The 27,140-nt window shown below is 37.7% G+C and overlaps 1 protein-coding gene across 1 annotated transcript in view; it reads right to left on the bottom strand.

The window, feature by feature from the left end:
* The window catches only part of RpS27A (ribosomal protein S27A), a 74,535-nt gene that overhangs the window by 39,981 nt on the left and 7,414 nt on the right, over nucleotides 1–27,140 (bottom strand). Inside the window, exon 2 of the mRNA XM_090375429.1 lies at nucleotides 1,386–1,445. Coding sequence (XP_090231555.1) covers nucleotides 1,386–1,433 — 48 coding nt within the window. The 5' untranslated portion in view covers nucleotides 1,434–1,445. The remainder of the gene's footprint in view (nucleotides 1–1,385; nucleotides 1,446–27,140) is intronic.

Raw genomic sequence — 27,140 nt, 5'->3', positions numbered from 1 at the left:
TGTTTAATTTCTTTCAGAAACAGTTGTATACTGACATTCACAAAAGGCTTTTGCCACCACTATAACTAGTCATACAGCATAAATGGAACTTTGTGATCTTTGTTATTACATGTGAGAAATGACTGAATTTCTCCACATTACATTAAAACTAAGAGGTCACTGAAGTTGAGACTGCACATAGGCAATTACAATTATTCCTTAAGAATAATTTTTTAGCCACCATTAACTATGTTTTTCTCTGAAGCACATTCACTGATCAATATTTTCTGATACTGGAAATTACCTCACTGTATCAGAAATGCATTTAAAATTTATATTAAACTATACATCACAATATTTTCTGTGACTGTTTATTGCTATTTGCTTATATTTAATGAACCAAACTGTTATTTACATTTAATCACTAGCACTACCTTTAGTCATCATAAAGGACTACAGAGGTAAATAAATTCATTTGTTTAGTACCCAATATTCACTGAAATGTCTCTCCAAAAGTGCTAAGCTATTAAATATAGCTCTAAACTCTTAAAATTATAAAATACACAACCCCCTGAGGGTGCCAGATTTTAAGAGATTACATATACTGCACTCATATTTATCAAATACTTGAGTACAGAATCTTATTTTTTATTTATCACTCAACCTAAGTGATATCTGCATTGGGTAGGCATAAGATGAGATCTGTTCATTTTTTAGTGTGGAGTCCACACAACGTACATACTGGCAATATATGACCCACCCTCCAATTCTATAGATGCTCACTTATCCTATTGGGGGGGGGGGGGATCTATGGAATTAGAAATTGATCCAAAACTTCCCAGGGAACAAACAAAGTGCACTGAAACCGTAAGTCTTGAAAGCTTCCCTCATACCCCAAAAATTGTCCAACTTTCTCCTCAGAGTAATGCCCACACATCAAAAATACATTTCCATTTACAACAGAACCTATTAAATTTTACAAAAAAATTTAATATTTATTTAATTTTATAAAAATAAGGATGAGTCAACATTTTCTAAAGAAAATCTTAATTTTATGAAAACTTTTCCACTGGGACTAGTTATTACATGCAGACAGACTGACATGAAGGCAACAGGTGCTTTATACATTTGAAAAAAAGCACATAAAAGAAAAAAAAAAAAAAAACAGATACCTGGCAATATTGGTAGAAGAAATAAGTTAAATTCAATTTAGGGCTAGTATTTTAAGAAACATTATTGAATATATTTTTTTCTGGATATGGACAGGGTTCCAGAGATCATGATACCGGCACAAAAACAATTTCAATACAGAACCCCCCTCAAAAGGCCATAATACATCTTACTGATTCTAGACTAACTAAATTTAAATTGCAATGTTATTTGCAAAATTAATGTGAAGTACATACCTCAAGAGTGATAGTCTTCCCTGTTAAGGTCTTCACAAAAATTTGCATTTTCACTTTATTCTAGAAAAGAACCATACAGATAATCAAGAATACTGTTTAGAAAATCTCCAATTTAATAAAATATATAAAAATGAGCAACAAGAGTTTTTTTTTATATATTTATTTAAATTCAGATGAAAGCTTTTTCTCATGTATATAAATTAACACATACAAAGAACAAATCTGTGACAAGTCTATACACAAAAACCAAGGATTGTGGCAAAGAGATTAATCAGAGTGCCATTATTTAAGTAGCTGTTAATTCCACGTGCCTTTACTTTTACATGAGTTGTTTATTGACTGCTTAAGACTTAAGGAATATCATTTCTAATGTCTTTTGACACATGCATAAAGACAGCAAATATTAAGGATGCACCAGTTAATCAGTATATAATCGGTAATCAGCACCTTCGCCAATTCATCATTAATCAGCTCTTGTCGCTTAATCAGTTTTATGAATCAACCATTTCCTGCTAAATTTAAGCCAGTTAATCACTGCCAAGAGATTCATCAGATAGCTTTGATATACTGAAATGGATTAAGTAAACATTTTGAGTTTTCGGCTGCTGTTATAGCCAATTTATTTTTATTAATACAGAGAACACAAAAACTTAAGGTAACTTAACGGGTATTTAATCAAATTTATCGTCTTTTTAACATAGTATAAAAGGGGAAAAATTAGAAGTACAGGTAGTTTTCGACTTTGAGTTAATTTGTTCCTAGCGTGCACTCGTAAAGTGGGAATTTATTTTCCATTGACAATGTTAAAAATAGGGGTTACGTTACCAACAATGAAATTAGTTTATGTTTAAACAATGATTGATTTATCCAAAGGAATGGAAAATGTAGCCTGTAAAATCAAGCAAATTATAATAAAAAAATTTGACTTATGTTAAAGAATGTTTATTCTTCTTCATCATCGACTAAATGCACTCTCGTTGTTCACTCATTATTGGCTCGGCACTCAGTTTGTTGCACAAGGAGTAGTCTTCTTCACAAATGCTTTAAGAGGCGTTGATTTATCTTGGAAATTCTCTTTATAAATTTCAATATGCATAAGCATTTTTTTAACGGAACACACAAATTGCAACTAACATGATTTGCGGAGTAACAAGTTTAAGAAGCTTAAAAAAAACAAGGAAAGAGAAGATTCTGAAAATTTGTTTTTTATATGATTGAAGATCTCAGTAAAGGGGCACACACATTTCACCATAATAACATAAAAACCCACACAATTCCAGCTATCAGTATTTTTGCAAATGACCTTTTTATAATTGCTTGCAATAACAGAAAAGCCCAATAAACCAGAAGTGCAAATTCTTTTTGTTTTATAGTCCTGACTTCTCTGGTGAGTATGGGCTTGGCACACCCAGGGTCCTGAGCTGGATATAATCATTCTTTCTTGGTGGGTGGGTGCTCTCTCTCTCTCTCTCTCTCTCTATTTTTTTTTTTTTTGGCTGATGCAGCATAAGCCTCAGGCTTCCTTGCACAATATAGCTAATAATAATAGTGCTTTAAAAAATATCACAAAGCCGTTCAAAATTGGTTCTTATAACATATGATAACAATGAAGGTGTAGTGTGTTTAATGATTTGAATTGGTAACTAACACAATTAACACTATAAAAATGACCTTTTAGGGGGTTATATAGGATACTTGTTAACAGGAGACTACTTCTACAGGATGGGATACACTTAAATAGAAAGAGTGCAAAAATATTTCCTGATGCTAGAGGCAGTGTTAGGTGGGTCAGAAAACTGCTAGCTTGGTGGAATACAAGGACTAATAGATTTTAACACCAGCCATTAACAGAGGTGACAGTGATTCTTGCACTGCTTCTATTGGAATGAGCAGCAGCCTGGAAAACAAGATGCAGAGTATTTCAGAGACTGCTGGGAGTCATTGCTATACAAGTAAATACATGGATTGTGTTAGGGTAGCTAAGAATAGGAACAGGTGCATGTACACCAATGCTAAGAGTTTGGTAAATAAATTTGATGAATTTCAGGTATTGCTCAGATGTGGTGTCACACAGATATAAGGAATGCTGAACTGGAATTTGGGGAGTACAATATGTACACGAAGGATAGACAAGATAGGGAGGAGGGGCTATACTATTAGTTAAGAAACAAAATCCAAGGAAGTGAAGCCAGTCGACATCGCTGGACAGTGCAGTGTCAAGTCAGTTTGGCGTGACATACGCATTGGGAGATCAAAATCGAGTAGGAGTGTGTTATAGGCCTAATCACTCTGAGTATAATAAGGAACTGTGCAGGAAAACAGTAGGCCAGTAAATCAGTCTTATAATGGGGGATTTTAATTTCCCAGATATTGACTGGAATTTGTGGGTTGGTCACTCACACACTAGCAAGGCTTTTGTGGATTTATTGGATGATTGTTTTCTACATCAGCATGTTCGGGAGGCAACTAGAAGGAGTAATACTCCTGATCTGATTATCAGTAGCGATTCTATGCATTAAGAATCTGCAGGTAAAGTAACCACTAGGTGGCAGTGATCACAGTGTGTTTAAGTGGGATTTACTCAAAGAGGTAACTACCATCAGGGGTAAAGGGAAGGGTTTTTGCTTTTGTAAAGGTGACTACAGTGGTCTGAGCCAGTATTTAAATTCTATACGGTGGGACCAACTGATGATGTTACCAACAACCAACAGCAAATTCAAAATGGGAAGCATTCAAAGAATTTATATTGGAAGCTACTAGGCTTTACATACCAAGTAAGAAATATTATTCTTGTTTGTTAGTTTTTTATTGGCACATTAGCAACTAAGGCTATAATGCACCAAACTCAAGTGATATTTAAATTTTCACTGACCTAATTACTTAGGTCACAGTGTCAGTATATAAAATAACAAAGGTATAAAATGTAGAAAAAAATAAATCAATAAAGAAACAATAACATGTAAATAATATATATAAGTAAAAACATTTATTGATTTAAAATAACTAAAAATGGCAGACACATTGTCAGATAAAATCTGACTGAGTGTATACGGCTCAGTCAGATGGTTAAAAGCGGTAAAATGGATATTGCTAAAATCTGGACAGTCAATTAAAAGGTGTCTAATCGTTAAAATTGTGCCACAGGACACACACATAGGAGGGTTATCAGCCCTCAACAAAAACGAATGAGTTAAATGACTGTCCTATGCGGGTCCGGGCAAGAACAACTTCCTCCTTACAATTCCTGTGCAGACTGACAGGCAGCAGTTATTATTGGGAATTGCTGATTTGGCTGCGGCGTCAGCCAAATCATTTCCCCTAATCCCAATGTGGCTGGGAATCCAACAGAAACAGATATCATATTCACGTCCACAGAGGAAGTGAATCTTCTGAATACTAGACAGAACTGGATGAGGATTATATCTCACAGACATTAAAGCCTGTAACATGCTAAGAGAGTCGGAATATAAAATGAACTGTTGGTATTGGCATTTACTAATGTGATCCAAGGCTAACTCAATTGCGTGCAGCTCTGCAGTAAATATGCTACATTCAGAGGGAATCTGCTCCGATGTAGTGCTGTCTGTAAAGACAACAGCAGATCCCACATATGATTCTGACTTCGAACCATCTGTGTAAACTGGCGCAAAGTCAGAATGTTCAGCTCAGCATGCTGAATGAAGCTGCAGGTAGACAGATGGAGTGTCCGACTTTCCCCAATTCCGAAGGGACAAATCACATTTCGGGACATGAGCATGCCAGGGTGGAAGAGGTTGCTTAGGTGTTTGGGCAACCTTGTCTACCTTGATATTAAGTTCTTTGAGTAGCTCTTGGAGACGAATACCAAAAGGACGATTGGCAGTCTTAAGGGTATTGTACAAATTTTCCCATCGTGGCTGAAAAACGGATAGCCACGTAGGGTGGTCTGGCAGGGATTTCAGTTTTAAATCATACTTTAAAGACAACTGTTTATGTCGAAGCGATAACGGTGGTTCATTTGCTTCGACGTATAAGCTCTGGACAGGAGATGTGTGATATGCTCCAGTAGCGATATGGAGAGCCTGATGATGGACAGGATCCAGCCATCGATGGGCACTGTCTCTGGATGACGAATATACCTGGGACCCATAATCTAATTTGGATCACACAAGTGCACGGTAAAGCCGTAGAAGGGTGCATCGGTCTGCTCCCCAAGATGTAGAGGAGAGTGAGCGGAGAATATTAAGCCCCCGTGTGCACTTTGTGCGGAGTTGACAGATGTGATCCAGAAATGTCAGTTTTTTTATCAAATATGAGTCCCAAGAATTTTGTGTCCCCTGCTACTGGAATAGCATTTTGTCCGAGCCTTAATTCAGGTTCAGGATGAAGATTACGCTTACGACAAAAGTGTACGCAAACTGTCTTCTCCGGCGAGAAACTGAAGCCATTAGTAAGTGCCCAGGAATTGAGGTGATAAATGGCTTTTTGCAGTTGTCTTTCAATAACCTTCATGTTGCATGACTGACAAAAAATGCTAAAGTCATCAACATAGAGGGCACTGTTTACAGTTGGAGGAAGTTGTTCTGTGATGGAATTTATTTTGATGGCGAAAAGCGTGACACTTAAAACTGATCCTTGTGGTACTCCCTCCTCTTGGCTGAAGGAACGAGAGAGTGAGGATCCTACACGAACTTGGAAAGATCGATTGGCTAAAAAGTTTTGAATGAAAAGGGGGAAATGCCCTCTAAGGCCTAGGCAATGTAAATCTTTTAAAATGCCAAATCTCCTAGTTGTGCCATGCGCTTTCTCTGTGTCAAAGAACACTGACACCAAGTGATCGCGTTTTAGGAAAGCATCCCGGATGGATATTTCCAGTCTAATATGATGGTCCAAAGTGGACTGGTTCCTTCGGAAGCCACACTGGATGTTCGAGAGAAGGTCATTTGATTCTAAATATCATATTAAACGGTAGTGAATTTCGGATAATTGGTAGTGAATTTCGGATCCTTTCCTGGCTTAGGAAAGGCAAGAACGATTGCCTTTCGCCAGGAGTCCGGAAACTGCCCTTCAGTAAAGATTCTGTTATACAGAAGGAGCAGACAATCCATAGATTTTGGTGAAATATGTTTAATCATTTCATAATGGATGCCATCTGGTCCAACGGCACTTGCTTTGGAAAGAGCGAGGGCTCTTTTCAGTTCCTGAATAGTTAAATCGCCGTTGTAGGGATAAAAGCTCTTAGATTTAATGTTAAGTACCTGTTTTTCGATTTTATATTTCAGGACCAGGAACTCTGGGGAATACAAAGATGTTGCAGAGATGTTAGAGAATGTTTCCCCAAGAGAATTGGCTATTGCAGTTGAATCTGCAATAGCGCATCCATTATAATCTAGGATTGAAGAAGGGTGGGATGTATATTTTCCCTTCATTTTCCGGATTTTATCCCAGACTACCTTAGAGTTGGTAGACTGGTTAATAGATGATGTAAAACGGATCCACGATTCTTTTTGACTCTGACAGCGGATATATCGTGCTTTGGCTCGTGCACGTTTAAAGGCTATAAGGTTGGTCGTGGTAGGATATCGGCGGAATATCCCCCACGCTTTGTTTTGAGCCTTTTTTGCTGCTGTGCATTGTGAATTCCACCAAGGTTTGGGAAATGGTGGAAACCGGGCAGATGTTTTTGGAACAGCATTCGCAGCTGCTTGGACAATATTTTCTGTGATGTACTTAACTGCATCATTGATAGGCTCTTGACTGTGCTAAGATCAAAATTTGCCTGATGTTGGAAGGCAGTCCAGTCTGCCTGATCAATCTTCCACCGTGGTAACCTGAAGGGAAGACATGGTCTCCCACTGTGTAACGAGGTTATCACAGGGAAGTGATCACTTCCGTATGGATTCTCCTCCACTTCCCAAGTGAGTGAAGGGAGTAGAGAAGGGGAGCAGATAGAGAGATCAATGGCAGAAAAAGTACGGGTAGGCATGTGGAAGAAGGTATTTGTTCCAGTATTTAGAAGGGAAAACCCATTGTCATTTAGCATATGTTCTATGACTCGTCCCCTTCCATTGATGTTAGCACTACCCCACAGGGTGTTATATCCATTAAAATCCCTGAGAAGTAAGGAAGGGGGAGGCAACTGCATTAGAAGATCATCAAGGTCTTCCTGGGAGATGTCAGTCCCAGGTGGCAAATAGATAGAGCAGATGGTTAATAAAAATCCCAATGTAAGGCAAATTGCAACAGCTTCTATGCTAGTTGTAATTAGCAAGGGCTGCACTGGGGTCTGGTTACCCACAAGGATAGCCACTCCCCCATGTACAGAGCCATCTGCAATTCTATCCTTACGAAAAATTGTGGTGTTATGCATCATGGGATCGTCATTTGCCTTTAGATATGTCTCCTGCAAGCAAAAGCAAACTGGCTCGTGCTTTTGCAGGAGGGCCTTGATGTCATCAATATTTTGCCGGAATCCACAATTCCATTGTAGGAATTTAGCCATTATTTTGGCTTGGTGGGTCAATCAGGTGGCTTCCAAGGTGCTGAGGGCTTACTTTTATCAGTCTTGGGTTTATCTTTTTTGGGGAAGAATGGACGCTGTCCCGTGTCCATTTCTTCCTCCGCAAAGAGTTCCAAGACTGAATCTTCGGGTACCTCCTTCTGCTCGACATCCATGTTTTCTTGGGTTCTAGGGGGGACTTCCCCTTTCTTATTCTTTTCTTTCATAATTTCCTTTGTTGCTTGTGGAGCATTAGGAGGTACTGATATAGGAGTGGCAGCTGATTGGTTTTTCGGTGCAGGTTTTTGAGAACTTAAAAGATAATGCGCGATGGGAGTGAAAGACTCCTTTGGAGGAATGGTCATGTCCGTCTGAGTTCCGACGGAACATCTCCTTGCTACCTTCTGGGCGTAGGTAGGTTTGTTGATATTTAGGGGTTTTACCGATTTCCTTGCCTCCTGGTATGATATATTTAGCTCTGCCTTCAGCCGTTGAATTTCTTTTTCTTCTTTCCACCTCTGGCATGCTCGTGAGTAGGCCAGGTGTTCACCTTCACAGTTAATACAGGTGGGTTTTGCGGCTGAACATGCTGTTGTTTCGTGGTCCTTTGCACCGCATCGAGCGCATGCAAGGACTCCACGGCAGGCCATTTGAGAGTGTCTATACTTCTGGCATTTAAAACACTGTAAAGGGTTTGGAACGTATGGACACACTGAACAATTGAGGTATCCAGCTTTAATCTCATCAGGAGGTTTAGGAGAGTTAAGTCAGGATAACACTCCTGGTTTTAACAATTTTTCCATCCCTTCGCGCAGTGATTCTCTTGACGGCAATAACTCCCTGTGGTTTTAATTCGGAGCAGATTTCCTCCTCGGTGACGTTGAGAAGGTCCCACTCCAAAATGACACCTCTCAATGAATTTAGTGTTCTGTGTGGTGTCACTGTTATGCATATTCCTCCAATTGATGTTACTCTGAGTAGATGTTCAGACTGCCTGTCATTTTGTGTTTCAATCAAGAGGTCCCCAGAATGGAGCCTCTTAACTGACTTGGGTGTACCTGCTAACCCATCCAACCCTTTTTGTATAAAAAAGGGTGACATTTTACCAATCAGTGTTTCAGTGGTGGAATGCATTATTAAGAACCTTGGGACAGGCCCTGATGGTATTTCAGTTCGCTGCCTCTTTGTAGCAATAATGCTATCTGCCTCTCCGTCATTATTTTCAGATTTTTCAGATAGGGACTAGGTTGGGGCCCCTGAAGGAATATGTTTATCAGGATTCATGAAGTTTGAAGTGGTTCAGTGCCCGGGCTCCCCACCCACCACGGAGCCCAAAGGGACGCCCACTACCCGGCATGCAATAAATGCGCTCGGGAGTGGAACGCCAGGGCTACCCAGACACTATACCCGCACCGCCGCCAACCTGAATCCTGTCCCTCGGACCATGAGGGTAGGGGCGTGGCATTGACATGGTTGACCCTCGCAGGCGAGCCTACTAGCCAATTGATCCTAGCTGGGCCCCTCAACCACCAGGATCCCCTTTCCGAATTTCCACGGGTCGCAATGCACGGCAAACACGCCGGATTCCATTGATGTAAGCCTGGAACCTGGGCTGTGGGCGTTGGATCCCAGTGATGCTAGTCTGGAGGTCCAGCAGCGTCACCGGGAAATCGCCTCACCACGTACAGGTGGCCACGTCGAGGGGAGAAATATTATTCAAGGTTTAGGCCTAAATGGATGTCAGATGAACTAATTAGACATGTGGCAGAGAAGAAAAATTATAAAATTAATGGGTGACATGGAAGCCTATGATAGATATAAGCTGGTCTGTAACCAAGTCACAAAGGAGATTAGGCAGGCAAATGCAGATGAGAAATCCTTGGCAAAGGATGCAAAGAAAAACAACACAGTTCTTTATTTATGTAAACTCTAGAAGGAAAATGATGAATCAGATTGGTCCACTGGATATTGATGGTTCAACTGTTGATGATCCTGCTCAGTTGGCTAACAAACTAAACGAGTATTGTGCATCTACATTCACCCATGAGTTATTTAGGCCTCCCTAAGAGGGGAATGCCAGAGGCGAGTTAAACTCTGGCAGTGAGCTGGATGATTTTGTAATAACTGAGAGGAAAGTGGAGGAGAAATTGTTGAAGATAAACATAAAAAATGCACCCCAGGGGTATGGGATCTATCCAGTTGTATTAAAGGAGGCAGCAAAGGAAGTAAGAAAACCCTTATCCATAATTATGAGAGCTTCTTTGAACTCAGGGGAGGTACCTATGGACTGGACATGTGCAAATGTGACCTCAATTCACAAAGGAGGATCAAAGGGCAACAAGTAATTATAGACTTGTTAGTTTAACTTCTGTTCCAGGAAAATTAATGGAGGCACTAGTTAAAGCACTGCAGGATCATCTAGACATGACTTCAGTTAAAACTCTGTCACAGCATGGTTTTGTTAAGGGAAAGTCTCGCCTGACCAATTTGATTGGATACTATGATTTGGTAACAAAGGAACTGGATGCAGGGAATAACTTTGATATTATATATTTGGATTTTAGAAAGGCTTGATAGTGTTGCACATGGAAGACTGCTGCACAAATTTGAGCAGTGTGGCAATGGAGGCAAATTGCTGGTATGGATAAAGGGATGGTTGAGTGGGAGAAGACAGTGGTAATCAATGGACACTGCTCATCGTGGACTAATGTTATTAGTGGCATCCCTCAGGGTTCAGTATTGGGTCCATTGTTGTTTTCTGTATTTATAAATGATATTGATGATGGTATATCAAGCTTAATGTCCAAGTTTGCAGATGATACGAAGGTTCGCAGGGTTGTTAAGGAAACTAATGATGGTACGCTGCTGCAACAGGATCTAGAAAAGTTGAGCAGATGGGCTGAGAGGTGGCAAATGAAGTTTAACATTGACAAATATAAAGTACTACATATGGAAGCAGTAATCTCAGAGTAACATATCAACTCTGTGGTACCACACTGACAGTGGTAGAGAACGAAAAGGACCTGGGGGTAATTGTGCAGGCAGATACGAAGTTTTCTGAGCAGTGCAGACGGTCTGCAAGAGTAGCTCATGGTGTCTTGTCAATGACATACAGGAATTTTTCTAGCAGGGAGATTATTATCCCCTTGTATAAGGCAATGGTCAGACCACAACTTGAGTACTATATACAGGTCTGGAGGCCTCGTTTTAAGGATGTAGAGCTGTTGGAACAAGTACAGTGAAGGGCAACAAGATTAGTGAATGGAACCCTTACGAAGAAAAGCTTAAATTTTGCAAATTACAATGTCTGGAGACTAGGCACCTGAGAGGTGATCTGATTGAGGTGTATAAAGCCTTGAATGGTTTGAGCATGCTCAATGCTAATGGAATTCTTCCTCTTGCTCAGAATAATCATTTGAGAGGCATAAATTCAAATTGAGGAAAGACAGATGTAGGATAGATGTGCGGAAGTTTGCCTTTAGCCAGCGGGTGGTTGGTTGGTGGAACAGACGTCCATCCTTTGTTGTGGAAGTTGATAGCATAAATAAATTTAAGGCTGAGCTGGACGGGTACTTGGAACGAACAAAGGGGTGAAATGGGAGCTTTTTTTTTTTTGGCTGATGCTGCATAAGCTTGCTTTCTTGCATCATATGCCTCTACTAATGCTAATGGCAAAAATTTGAACTTAGAGGCCAAGGAATGAATTACCAAAAAGCAATGTGTTATCATTGGGTTCAACATAAAGATATTTTCGCGATATGATGGTAACGGATTAATATCTTAAAGTGAGGTACATTGTATTGTATAGCTATGCAAGTGGTTTGAAATGTGGTATTTATGAATGTTTAACATCCATCCACTATCATTTCCTTCATTGATTTCTAAGCAGTAATCTCAAATTTAAATACAGATTCAATTCATAGTAATGCCTGGGGTATCTTGATCTTCAGTAGAACTGGTTGAAGCATATCCTGTTGAAATGTCCTCAAGAGAATCTCCTCTTATCCCTTTAATCTTGCTCCAGAGCTTCTAAAACCCATTCGTTTACTTTGTTTTTCATATCACTTCTTTGAAGTTATGTTAAATCTAGGATCTATAAAAGTAGATAAACACAAAGATTTATTTTCCACGCACGTAAGCAGATAATCTTTTAATAATTTAAGCTCCTCAACTGTGGTAAGAATTCCAGTGAAATTATCATTTTGGCAAGCTTTGAACAAAAATAAATAAGTCAAAATTGTAGGATTATCATTGAATTGGTAGATTCTTTTACTAACTTTATTAGTTATTTCTTCAAATGGACCTAGGAGTTTGACAATTTTTTTTTACAAAACTCCACTGGCATGAACTTAATGTTGGAATATTGTTATCTACAGCATATTTTGCAAGAACATTTTGCTGTTAATACATCGAATCCAGCATATAATACATCGAATTCCAATGAGTGGATACATCTTTTTTTTTTTTTATGAAAACCCCAAACACGAAAGGTATCAAAACCTATAGTATTTTTAGTACCGTGCATGGGTTGAAGGAGAAGTATTGGGGGGGGGGGGGGCATACTTTGCTCTAGAGACTAAACGTGTTTCACCACTTCAAGCCTCCAATAAGCAAAGTGGTGGTATTTCACCAGTTGATGAAAGTCATCTACCACCTATTAACTTGTTTTATTATTAACATCTTGAATTAACTTGTTTCTTTAAATTCAGCTGCTCCTGTATTTCCATTAATTTATTAACTGCTGAAGCAGAATGACTGAAGTATTTTACAATATTCCTATTGTTAGTAATAACAGTCCTTCAGCCTGCTGGGCAAATATGGAGTAATTTATTGAAAGTTGTGTGTATGAATGATTGACTGTAAACAACTATCAGTGTCACAAGCTACCATATTTGCTCCAGAATATCACACTATGACAAAGAGTTCGCCCTTAATATTTATATTCTTCTAGCACATTGTTCAACTCTTCAGTGATCTGTATCCATGTACAAGAGATTGAAAAAGCAACTCTTAGGATTGCTGTGTTGTTTGAACTCATTTGAAAGCCAATGGCCTATAATACTCAGAACTGGAGAATTATTTGTAATAATTGTCCAAATATCAGTGCTTAAAGAAATATAGCCTTGGAATATTGTAATTTATGCAATTCAGATCCTCATTTTAGGCTGTGGATCTATTGTAATTAGATGTCCATGTGCCAGTTTTCCGGGATTTGTCCTGGTTTATGTGAAACTGTCCTGGTGTCCCGGAAGTTTTTTTCAGGATGCTTAAATGTCCCGATTTCTTGTTATGAACATTTTTGTACAAATGCTTTTGTGCACAATCAAAAAATAGCAGAGTTCAAAGAATTGTCTTCAATCACGTCACAAGTCACAGCCTGTACATTGCCTGTTCACAGTGTGTTCAGTGCATGCAGTTTGATCAGTTTATAGGTAAAGATAAGCAAAATTTTTTGTAACAGTTTTTTTAATTAGTTTAAGCTACATAATAAAAAAAAAAATTCCTAAACATAAAATGTAATTTCTAAAAGGACTTCCAGAAAGAATGAAGTTTTATAAAAAAAAGGGAAGACACAAAAATGAGGTTGAAAGCAGAATATGCTCATGTTTCACCAACATAAGTCGCAGTGGAAGATGTGATATCAAGGTAAACTGCAGCCATTATCAACCCACTGCAGGATGGAAGCCTCTTCAACAATTCATGTCAAGGGAAATGGGCCATAATCTGCCATGCTGATCCAGTGCAGGTTGGCAGATCAACTGTATTTAGTAGTCAGGGGCTTGAACCCCAGTCTACTCAAGGAGACTGCTACTGCACTCCCACTCCTGACCACTCTGCTACAGAGGCCATCAAAGATAATGTTAATTCTAAAAAACACGCAATCGAACTTCAAGAAATTGCATCACCATCCAAACTGGAACATTTCCTTATCAAATAAAATTCAAATGAACATGACAAGGTAGCCATTGCTGAACTTTGTATCATGAACAATGTATCATTTAATTAAGCATCATCAATCACTTAGAAATTCTGATTGCTCCTCAAGCCTTTTCAGTCAACTTTTTGATTACTCAAAAATGCACAAAAATTTTCCAGTGCACGAATGAAAACAACTGCATAATAAAGAATGTACCAACTCCTTATTCACTTAACAGTTTTAAATTTGTAAATAGTACTAATTCTTTGGAAATTCCTCCAATGCAAACAATCATAAGTCGGAGAAAGTATCTCCACTGTTCCATTATTTCAACAAGAAAAATGGTCACGAACTATCGTCAACTATTCTTAGTTCTCTGAAGGAAATAATATCCCCAAAGAAAAGTTAATACAAATGAAAACTACAATACAAAATGTTACTTTTGGACAATCAACAGAAGAGGCCAAATCAACATTTTCTCGACTACAAAATTTGGTTAATTCCAACATCAAAGATGTCAGATATCTAGCACATATATTTCATAATCCTGCTCGATCAGGAGCAGGAAGACTAGCAGTTGACAGAATTGGTACTTAAAAAATATTTTCTTACTTTCAACACTTATACTGTTCAAATGGAACATTTAAAGGAATTTTGTGCTACCGTTGATAGAGTATAAAAAACTGCTCTCACTTGCTGGTTGTCATTCTTTCCTGCCATTAAATGCATTTCAAAAATTTTCGAAGGATTAAATTTTTTTTTTTTATTTAATTGAAGAAAGCCTCATGTTTTGGTTGAGAAATCTTAATTATCCATTGGGAAAAGCATATTTGTGGACTGCCCACAGTTTTGTCAGTTTCTTCAACTAAAAACTGGAAAAGCAAATAATTATTTTAGAGGTTAAAATATTGTTGAAGAAACAATTATGTTAGATAACACTAGACAACAAAAAATACAGTAAACCCCTGCTATTCACAGGGGTTACGTTCCTGAGAAATGTCGCGAATAACGAAAACACGAATACTGAGCTATGGCTCCCATAGTAATAAAAGGATTCCGTTCCAAAGTATGAAATATAAGAAAAACTAGTCTAAAATTGTCTATGTATTATATATATACACCTTCATATTATGACTATGTACAGTGAAATGCAAGCATATGGCATCGAAATGAAATGAAAATAAGAAACAATTTAATATTAAATGTAATATTTATTAGAAATTTCAAACAAATCTTTCAAACCAGCACCTTGCTAGCAAAAAAAAAAAAACACTTATCCCTCCAGTGCTATCACAAGTTTCGCTAAAATGTTGATAAAGGAGTTTTGCCTTTTCACGAATGATGAGTGAACTTAACGGAATTTTATTTTGAGTTCAGTCTTCTATCCAAAGATTTAAAAACTTTTTCCATTTTTTCTAATTCAACATCACAAGTTACAGAGCAAATTTTTGAAGCAATTAGCGTGTTTTCACGGAAACTACGGTGGATTTTTTATTCCGATTTCTTGATTGATCGTACCATTGACTCATTGATTTTATGTTTTGCCACTGAGGAGACACTTTCACCATTAGAAATTTTGTCTAATAACTCAATTTTATTCGCTAATGTCATCACCTCCTTTGATCTTTTCACATTTCCCTTGTTATTTGTAGCCATATTTTTGTACGGGTTAGAAAGAACTTGTCCACAATAAAGTCACTTTCTTCTGTTAACACACTCGAAAAAGTCTGTTTTACACTGCAAAACGGTAGATTTATCATTTTTGTAAGCATATCAATTTATAAATTTATTCCATTTATAACCATATAAATTAAAAGCAAACGACGAAACATTCCATGACAAGTGCATAACACATACTGAACAAGGATTAGCGAGAAACATCCACGCTCGCGATTGTCACCCCTCTCCCCCCACTGAGTGCTGTTTTGACTGGGAAAGATAATTTTAGCCACGCCCATGTTTTTTTTATGGTGGAAAATATTCACGGCACTTTAAAATTCATTTTTTTTAGGTTTCATTTTATATTAAACCGGCGATCGCGAATAGCGGGGGGTTTACTGAATTGTCATACGTCCGCAATGAAAATGTGATTCTGGAGGAAATAAACACACTAATTCCGAAAATTGCCATAAAACATCTATCACATCTACATAAAAAGATGTATCAACTTTAAAATAAAGGGATATATACATGTAATTAAGTTTGTAATACAAGTGTAAAAAAATGTTTTCTATAACTCATTTAACTTCGATAAAATATCATAAATCGTAGGGAAGTGGTTATTTCAATAATATTTAATCAGCATACATGTAATTGTCCTTAAAAAAATGTTTGCTACTCAAGGGATTTTATTCCTGCTTACCTTCCCTCACAAGAAACCAGCAGTAATCCCCCATCATTACAGGATACAAGTGACCTTGGTACCACTTTTCCTTGTTGAAAAGTCTTGATTAAACTGCTCCCCTTGTTTATCACTTACATTTCCCAGATTTTCGAAGAAAAATTCGAGATGGGAATGAAGAAAATGAATTTAACATTTGACAGCCCATGTTTTTGTATCACTCGAGTAAATTAGACACCAACATTTCAGTTTTCTCTTCTTTCCTCTTACCCACAGAACCAGGTAATACTGCCTTAAATGATCGTCAAGCTGCCAATTTAACCTCCTTTAACTGGATTTCAAACATTATCTTTCAGGGGCTTCCTACCTTAAAATTCCTTCCTTAAGTTTGACATGTTAAATTAGGAATCATTTCTGAAGTATGCAAAGCCGTTACCTTCTTTAGCTAGTCCCTTCACGAAATTTTTTGTCAATCCAAGTTTGATGTGCAGGGTTGGAAGAAGAACCTTGTTTGATTGCATTAAAGTAATATATTTTCTATTACATTGTCCTGGTATGAACTCGTTCTGCTTGGGCCAATGTTGCACAACAATGTTCTCTTTGCACAGCTATCCCATAAACACAAAAACAACAATTTTTGTGAAACCCCTTGCAAACCAATAACCTTAAGGTCACTGCATATGTTCAACCATAATCCTGGTATTTTATAGCATGCAGAACCTTAGACATGCTTTCATGGCTTTCTTTAAGTCTTAACTAAATGAAACACAGGAACTGATGGAAATTCATTGTCATTATGAAGCAAAATGACCTTTAAACTTAATTTTGAGGCATCTATGAATAAACGCCATTCATCTGACTCATTCACAACACCTATTTGTTTCAGAAGTCCAATAAAATACACTGTCCTCCGTAGCAAAATATTTCGAGAACTTTTCAAAACACTGAAATCTTTGTTCCTGCTGCAAGTATGTTCCACTTAAGTTCAGCTTGTTCTTTCAGCAAATTTAAGTCTAACCAAATCATCGAACTCATCTTGTTTGATTAAATGGACTTCACTACCTTAACTTACTGGCTCATAGTCGACATCTTGTGAAGTGGAAGCTTCCGGAGAATCCTCAACTTGAACTTGATCACTATTATCTTCCCCACTACTGTTTTTCTAAGTTTTGGGGCACATCATCATGTAGAACGGGCCCAATTACAGAAGGTATATATTTGGATTAATATACCCTCTAGATTATGCAAAATTGGCATTTCAGGTAAATTGTTAACTCCCTCTATATTTAATAACTGTGGTGATACTATCACGGTGATTTTCAAAATCTATGCATAAAAATTGGTTAAAAACAGCATTTGAGTTCTTGGCAGTAAAAATAGTGTTGGATAGTGTAATAGAATACAGGCATACCTCGGTTAACGTTACCTCTGCTAACAAAGCTTCGATATAACGAAGTCGGAAATTTCAATCCCCATTTAACATAAAAAAAAAATATATTCCAGTTTAATCACCTGAAATCTAAACAAACCGAAGAAATTATGGAAACCTTTGGGGCTTCTTGTGGTTGGTTCGAGAAATTTAAAAAACGGGCCAGGATTCATAGTGTAAAATTAACAGGAGAAGCTGCAAATCAGTTTCTAGAAAAACTAAAGGAAATAATTGAACGTCAAAATTTTCCAAATTTGGTGTTCAATGTTGACGAAAACAGTTTGTTCTGGAAACGGCTACCAACAAAAAGTTTCATTTCTATTGAAGAAAAATCAGCTGCTGGGTTCAAAGCAGCCAAAGACCGTTTAACGTTACTCTTTGGATCAAATGCCTCTGGCGATTATAAATTAAAATTGTTATTAGTTTACTATTCAGAAAATCCGAGGGCGTTAAAAGGTAACATAAAAATGAATTTACCTGTAATATGGAAAGCAAATAGAAAAGCGTGGGTTACCAAGGAGTTATTTACTGATTGGTTTGTTAACCACTTTTGTCCTGAAGTAAAACGGTATTGTAAAAAAAAAAACAACTTTGAAGAAAAAGCTCTTTTGTTGTCAGACAATGCTCCTGGACATCCTACTGATCTTAACACGTTGGACATATGCATTCCTGTCAAAGTTGTGTTTCTTCCAGCAAACACAACTTCCCTGATTCAACCATTGGATCAGGGAATAATAGCATCATTTAAAGCTTATTATCTGCGTCAAACATTAAGCAGTTTAACTGAACTAGAGGATAAAGAGGAAATGACAGTTAACTTTTTGGAAAAACTACACCATTAAAAACGCAATTGAAAACGTTGATAGTTCTTGGAAAGAAGTCACTAAGAAATGCTTAAATGGAGTTTGGCACAAAATATGGCCAGAAGTTGTACTAGAAGAAGAAAATAACATCCAAGAAATTAGAAATGAAGTTATCCAGATGGCTCAATCACTAGGTTTCGAAAATGTCGATGAAGAGGATGTTAGAAATTTATTGAATGCAGAAGATGGTTTTTCAGTGGAAGATTTAGAAAACCTTGTTAGCAACGAAGACAAAGATGATGAAGACGAAGTTAAAGAAGTTCCTGCCGAAAAAGTGTTAACAACCAAAGATTTAAAAAGGTGCTTAAATGACATTGAAAACGTTTCAAATTTTTTTAGTGAAAATGATCCTGATTTAGGAAGAAGTGTTATTGTTAAGCGATCAGTGTTAAATGCAATAACTCCGTATAGGCAATCGCTAAATGAAAGAGGAAAAAAGCATAAACAATCAACTTTAGACTCATATTTTAAAATGAGATTTCACTTTGTATGTAAGTTGACTGTTTATTTAATAAAACTTTTCTTTGTTTGAAAAAAAAAGCTTTTCATTTTCTTTACGTAGGAACGTATCCCTATTCTGGCCATAGTATTTTTACCTCCTAAAACGAAGTAATTTCGTGAAACTCATCCTATTCGTTATTCGAGGTATGCCTGTATATGATTTCTGCCATTTGTGCTTAGATAAATTATTCGGTTTGATATAAGGAAAAAAAAAAATTTCATAAGTTTTAAATTAGATTTTTATTCAACAGCAAAAAATTTAGAAAACTGGTCGAAACCCTATGGACAATTCCAGTTCTTAAACTGGATGCTAACAAAAATTATTCCAAAATGAGGATATGGCAAATTATCTGGAATAATTTGAAAAAATTGAAATTAAGTTTGATGAAAATTTATATGTCAGTTTAGAGTTAAAAAAAAAATGGCATAAAAGAAATCAAAAATAAAGATTGGAGTAAACTGAGTTGTTGAAAAATGAACTATATTACTTTTAAAAAAATCAAATTCCTTGAAAAAGAGCAAGCTTATTAGATTATTTCATATTTATTATTATTAGCTTGTTGCTTAGGTTTTATTGGCACATTAGTGACTAAGGCTATAATGCACCTATTATTAGCCATATGGTATAAGGAAGCCGGAGGCTTATGCTGCATCAACCAAAAAAAAATTTGAGTACCTTGAGAGAGAAGTAGGAGGGGAAATCACCAAAAAGAGAAGAATGATGATATCCAGCTCAGGACCCTGGGTGTGCCAAGCCTGGGGCTCACATCTGTCACCAGATGTGAGCCCCAGGGCAACACTGGCTGCAAGCAAATATTTGCTCATTTTATTAGTCCCTAGAGTAATTTTTACCTGGTACAAGTTAACTGATTCTATAATATCTTCTCTATCAACAGAGCAAAAACTTGCAACAGCTGGAGCCAGAATTGTTGGATAATTCCAGGATGGTAATTTGAAGCCAAATCCGGCAAAAACGTTAAAAATGGACAGGACTGAAGCAGGCAATACAATGGACTGATCACTAATCAGTGTACTAGGTGAGAGTTAAGTACAGTTAAAGCAATGATTACCCGCTTTTAATTTGAGGGACCTAAACTGAACAGATTTTAACAATAAAATTTAAGAAAAAAAAATCTAAATGCCATGGTTCAGCTAAATATATTAATGAAAAAGTTCATATTTATGGCATAAATTTTGTTGCTCAAATTTAAGTTCATTGTTTCTGTTAATTGTACATTTTGAAAATAAAAATGTGGGGGGGATGTCTTTTTTTATTAAAAGAAAGTACATTTTTTTCCCTGAAAGATGGAAATCCCCCCCAATAACATCACCATAATGTCCAGTTTCATGTTTTTCTAATATAAACACCCTAGTTGAAATGGTTGCAGAGAACAAGATTAGGGAGAACTAAAGGGAAGGAACTTACTAGGAAAGGCTTCAGTTCTGCAAACTGCCACATCTGGAGACTAAGCACCTGCAAGATCTCATTGAAGTGTTTAAAGCTTTCAATGGATTGGATCGAGTAAACTGCTGATGGAATCCTTCCTCTCGCTCAGACTACACAAAGGGAGAAATTCAAACTGAGGAAGGATGGTTTCAATGGGTGGTCAATTGTTGGAACAAACTGCTATCCAGTGTTGTAGCATTAGCATAGGCACATGATGCAAGAAAGCAAGCTTATATAGCATCAGCCAAAAAAAAACCCCTTATTTCACCCATCCACTCGCTCCAAATGTTTGTCAAATTATCACTTAAATCTATTTAAGCTATCAATTTCTACGACAGATGTAAGTTTGTTCCAGCAATCAACCACCCGCTGGCTATAGGCAAACTTCCGCACATCTATCCTACAACAGTCTTTCCTCAATTTGAATTTATGCCCTCTCAGGCAATTATTCTGAGCAAGAGGAAGAATCCCATCAGCATTGAGCATGCTCAAACCATTCAAAACTTTATACATCTCAATCAGCTCACCTTGTAGGTGCCAGTCTCCAAACACTAATTTGCAAAACTTAAGCCTTTCTTTGTAAGAGCAACTCTGTTTCATTCACTAATCTTGTTGCCCTTCTCTGTACTCGTTCCAACAGCTCTACATCCTTCTTAAAATGAGGCCTCCAGACCTGTATACAGGTCTCAAGGTGTGGTCTAACCATGGCCTTATACAAGGGGATAATCATCTCCTTATCCCTGCTAGAAAAATTCCTGCATATCATTGACAAGACACCATGAGCTTCTCTAGCAGACCGTATGCACTGCTCAGAAAACTTCATATCTGTCTGCACAATTACCCCCAGGTCCTTTTCATTCTCTATCACACTGATAGTGTGATACCACAGTGTTGATACATTACACTGGGATTACTGCTTCCCATATGTAGTACTTTACATTTGTCCATGTTAAACTTCATTTGCCACCTCAGCCCATCTGCTGAACTTTTCTAGATCCTCTTGCAGCAGTGTACTGCCATTAGTGTCATTAACAACCCTGCCAACCTTTGTAGTCTCCAAACTTGGACATTAAGCCTGATATACCATCATCAATATCATTTATAAATATTGAAAACAATGGACCCAACACTGAACCCTGACGGACTCTACTAATAACTTTAGTCCACAAAGAGCAGTGTCCATTGAGTACCACTCTGTCTTCTCCCACTCAACCATCCCTTATCCATAGCAATTTGCCTCCAATGCCACACTGCTCCAATTTATGCAGCAGCAGCCTTCCATGTGCAACAATATCAAAGGCTTTTCTAAGATCCAAATATATGATATCAAAGTTATTCTTTGTAGTAGTAGTAGTAGTGGCACATGATGCAAGAAAGCAAGTGTAGGAGCTTATGCAGCATCAGCCAAAAAAAAAAAAAAATCACACCATTCCCTCCAAATGTCTGTCCAGTTCCTCCTTAAATTTATTTAACCTATCAACTTCTACAACGACAGATGGAAGTTTGTTCCAGCAATTAACCACCCGCTGGCTAAAGGCAAATTTCCGCACATCTATTCTACATCTGTCCTTTCTTAATTTGAACTTATGTCCCCGTAGGTTGGTAATCTGAACAAGTGGAAGGATCCCATCAGAATTCAGCGTGCTCAACCCATTCAAGGCCTTATAGACCTCAATCAGATCACCGCGCAGGTGCCTAGTCTCCAGCCACTGCAAATTGCAGTGGCTGGAGACTAGGTCCTTGGTCAATGGTCAAGGCGTGGCCTGACCATTGCCTTATACAGAGGGACAATCACCTCCTTTTCCCTGCTAGCAAAATTCCTATATATCATTGACAAAACCCCATGACCCGCCCTAGCAGCCTGTCTGCACTGCTCAGAAAACTTCATATCTGACTGCACAATTACTCCCAGGTCTTTTTCATTTTCTACCACCTTAAGTGTAGTACCACACAGTTGGTACGTTTCTCTGGGGTTACTTCTACCCATATGCAGTACTTTGCATTTGTCAAGGTTGAACTTCAGTTGGCACTTCTTAGCCCATCTGCCCAATTTATCTAGATCCTGTTGCAGTAGCACACTGCCATTACTGTCATTAACAACCCTGCCAACCTTTGTGTCATCTGCAAACTTCGACATTAAGCCTGATATACCTTCATCAATATCATTGATAAATACACAAAACAGTGGACCCAACACCGAACTCTGTGGGACTCCACTAATAACATTAGTCCACGAAGAGCAGCACCCATTGATTACCACCCTCTGTCTTCTCCCACTTAACCATCCTTTTATCCATTGTAGCAACTTACCCTTAATACCATTCTGCTCCAATTTGTACAGTAGTCTTCCATGCGCAACAGTGTCAAAAGCTTTCCTGAAATCCAAGTATATGATATCAAAATTATTTTTTGCATCCAGTTCCTTTGTGACCACATCATAATAACCAATCAAATTTGTCAGACAAGACTTTCCCTTAACAAACCCATGCTGTGTTTGAATTATTGCTGCAGTCTTGTGTAGATGATCCTGCAATGCATCTTTAACCAGCGACTCCATTATTTTACCCGGAACAGAAGTTAAACTAACTGGTCTGTAATTACTCGTGTCACCCTTCGATCCACCTTTGTGAATTGGGGACACATTTGCACATCTCCAGTCCGTGGGACCCTCCCTTGAGTCCAAGGATGCTCTCATAATTATGGCTAAGGGTTTGCTTAGTTGCTTTGCCGCCTCCTTTAAAATAACTGGATAGATCCCATCCACCCCTGGTGCCTTTTTTATGTTTAACTTCAACAATTTCTCCTCCACTTTGCTCTCAGTTATTACAAAATCATTAAGCACACTGCTACAATTTGATAACCTTCCATTTTCAAATTGTAATAATTCCTCACGTGTGAATGTAGATGCAAAATACTCATTCAGTTTGTTTGCTATCTGAGCAGGATCATCAACAGTCGAACCATCGATGTCAAGTGGACCAATCATATTCATCCCCTTCCTTTTAGAGTTTATATAAGTAAAGAAATCCTTGCTGTTTTTCTTAGCATCTTTTGCCAAAGATTTCTCGTAATCCGCCTTCGCCTGCCGAACCTCCTTTGTGACCTGATTACAGACTAGCTTATATCTGCCACAGGCTTCTGCGTCACCTGATAATTTATATGCATCCCATGCATTTTTCTTCTCTGTCACGAGTCTCATTAGTTCATTTGATAACCATTTAGGCCTAAACCTTGAACGATATTTCTTAATCGGTATATAAAGTCTAGTAGCTTCCACGATTAATTCTTTGAATGCTTCCCACTTAGAATTTACTGTTTGTAACATCGTCAGTTGATCCCACTGTACAGAATTTAAAAACTGTCTGAGACCACTGTACTCCCCTTTACGGAAGCAAAAACCCTTTCCTTTACCCCTGACGGTAGTTACCTCTTTGAGTAAATCCCACTTCAGCACACTGTGATCACTGCCACCTAGTGGTTCCTTTATCTGCAAATTCTTAATACACGAATGATCACTGCTGATAACCAGATCAAGAGTGTTACTTTCTCTGGTTGCCTCTCGAACATGCTGCTGCAGAAAACAATCATCCAATAACTCCACAAAAGTCTGACTAATGTGTGAGTGACCAACCCACAAGTTCCAGTCAATATCTGGGAAGTTAAAATCCCCCATTATAAGACATTCTGATTTACTGGCCCACTATTTCTCTGTACAATTGTTCATTGTACTCATTCGAGTCATTAGGCCTATAACACACTCCTACTCTTATTTTTCCTTTCGCAGTGCTTATGTCACACCAAACTGACTCAACAGAGCACTGTTCATCTATATTAACTGGGTGCACTTCCTTTGATTTTATGTTTTTCTTAATTAACAGCATAACACCCCCTCCCTTTCTGTCCTGTCTATCCTTTCTGTACACATTGTACTCCCCAAATTCCAGTTCTGCATTCCTTATATCTTTGTGACACCACAAAGATATAAGTTGGAGGATACAAAGATGCGTTGGAGAATTGCCCCCCTCAGTTCTCCCCCGATTCACAGCACTCCTGCCACTTTGTGCCCATTGCTTTGCTGCTCTAGTCTGGGGCATGGTAGTTTAAATTAATAAAATCAATAAATTAAATATCAATAGTATTTGAATAGAAACTATTAAATAGAAACAGTGAAGCGTATTACTATATAATTATGCGTTAGAGCTACCTAGCTACCTCAATTAAAAAATTTGAATTCCCTACCACTATATCCAAAAACAATGGCTACAAAATGGAACGAAATAACGGTTTTACCTATCGTAAGTAAAATCCACAAAAACTCTTTATCTAAATTAAAAATAAAAAATAACCAGCGTAACTATAACTATATGACTATGTATTAAGTACAATATAAAATAACAATCATGTAAATAAAAGGCAAACACTTATGTTTTTTGCGGAGCCTGTAACTTTTAAAGAGATTCAGCGCCCTCTCCTTATTCTTTATATTCAATTACAAAGTTATTCTTTGTATTCCTTTATGACTACATCATAGTATCCAATCAAGTTAGTCAGACGAGACTTCCCCTTAACAAACCCATGCTGTGTCTGAGCTATAACTGAAGTCTTGTCTAGATGATCCTGCATTGCTCCTTAAACCAGTGCCTCCATTAATTTCCCTGGAACAGAAGTTAAACTAAGAGGTCTGTAATTCTGTCTCTCCCTTTAATCCTCCTTTGTGGATTGGGGTCACATTTGCACATTTCCAGTCCATGGTTACGTCCCCTGAGTCCAGGGAAACTCATAATTATGGCTAAGGGTTTGCTTACTTTGCTGCCTCCTTTAATATAACTGGATGGATTCCATCCACCCCAGGTGCCTTTGTGTTTTTATCTTCAACAAATTCTCCTCCACTTTACACTGTTATTACAAGATTATCTAGCTGACTGCCAGAGTTGAATACACCTCTGGCATTCCCCTCCCTGAATAACTCCTCACGTGTGAATGTTGAGGTAAAATATCCATTTAGTTTTTTAGCTAACCAACTTATGTCTATCATAGGTTTGTGTCATGTTAATTTATGTATCCCATGCATTTTTATTCTCTGTCACATATCTAATTAGTTTATCTGACACTCATTTAGGCCTAAATCTTGAACAATATTTCTTGGTTGGTATGCAAAGCCTAGTAGCTTCCAAGATTATTCTTTAATCTTGGAAGCTACTAATTCTTTAATCCAAGATTATTCTTCCAAGATTATTCTTTAAATGGGAAGCATTCAAAGATAATTCTTTGAATGCTTCCCATTTTGAATTTGCTGTTGGTAACCTCAGTTGGTTCCCCGTATAGAATTTAAATACTCTCAGACCACTGTAGTCACCTTTACAAAAGCAAAAACCCTTCCCTTTACCTTGATGGTAGTTACCTCTGAGTAAATCCCACTTCAGCACACTGATCACTGCCACCTAGTGGTTCCTTTATCTGCAGTCTTGATGCATGAAGAATCATTACAGATCAAGAGTATTACTCCCTCTAGTTGCCTCCCAAACATGCTACTGTAGAAAACAATCATCCAATAAATCCACAAAAGCCTTGCAACCATGTGAGTGACCAACCCACAAATTCCAGTGAATATCTTTGAAATTAAAATCCCCATTATAAGACACTAATTTACTGGTCCACTATCTCTGCACAATTGCTCATAACTGATCAGATTCATTAGGCTTATAACACACACACACACACACCTACTCTCATTTTTCCTTTCCCAGTGCTTATGTCACACCAAACATACTCAACATTGCATTGTGTACCAACATCAATTGAATGCACTTCTTAGATTTTATGTTTCTTAACTAACAGCATAATCCCTCCTCCCTTCCTGTCCTATCTATCCTTTCTGTACACACTGTACTCCCCAAATTCCAGTTCTGCACTGCTTATGTCTGTGTGACACCATGTCTCTGATATCCCAACAATATCTGCCTTTGATGTCTTGACTAGCACTTCAAGCTCATCTAATTTATTAACTATACTCCTAGCATTGGTGTACATGCAAGTATACACGCACCTGTTTCTACTCTTAGTTACCCTAACACAGCCCATGTATTTACTTGTTCAACTATGACTCCCAGCAGTCCTGGAAATTCCCACTGCATTGCTTTCCAGGCTGCTGCTCAATTGCATTTCAATAGAAATAGTGAAAGAATCACTTTTACCTCTGCCAGTGGCTACTGTTAATCTATTAGTCTGCGTATCCCCCCCTTCTTGCACCCTTTCTATTTAAGTATCCCATCCCTGTAGAGGTGGGTAATTTGAATAAACAGACAGAAGTGATAGATTGAAAATGTTGTCTGATGCTATATAAGCTTGCTTCTGGCACCCTTTGGCATTATAATTTTTATAAATTTTAAATATAGCACAAAATACAAGAAAATTCAATTACAACTGAACAGTTACTTCGATGTGATTGTGCTGACTAAAGTTTAAAACTGGAGTGAGAAATGGTCTTGCAGAAACAACTGTAAACAAACTCACATGAGATTAACAACTAACAGTGAGATCAAATTTCCCTCTATCCTGAATACTTAAAACTGCCCATCAAACTTCCATGGGGATAATTCTTAAACTCTTATGAATTTAATGATGCTGTTCTTTCTGGTTTAGCACCATAAACTATGAAACAGTAAGGCTGAATTTCTTATCCGAGAAAATAACTGACTTCCACTGCTAGAGCCCATTTGACATGCTCTACACCAAATTAATTGGGCCTTTTTCATTTTTTGTGTGAAGGAGCTTCTTAG

Source organism: Mastigoproctus giganteus, chromosome 6, assembly GCF_048544385.1.
Source record: "Mastigoproctus giganteus isolate SK-2022 chromosome 6, ASM4854438v1, whole genome shotgun sequence".
In the NCBI taxonomy this organism is placed as follows: domain Eukaryota; kingdom Metazoa; phylum Arthropoda; class Arachnida; order Uropygi; family Thelyphonidae; genus Mastigoproctus; species Mastigoproctus giganteus.
The sequence above is the reverse complement of the archived record's forward strand: the minus strand, read 5'-3'. Positions and strand labels throughout refer to the sequence as shown.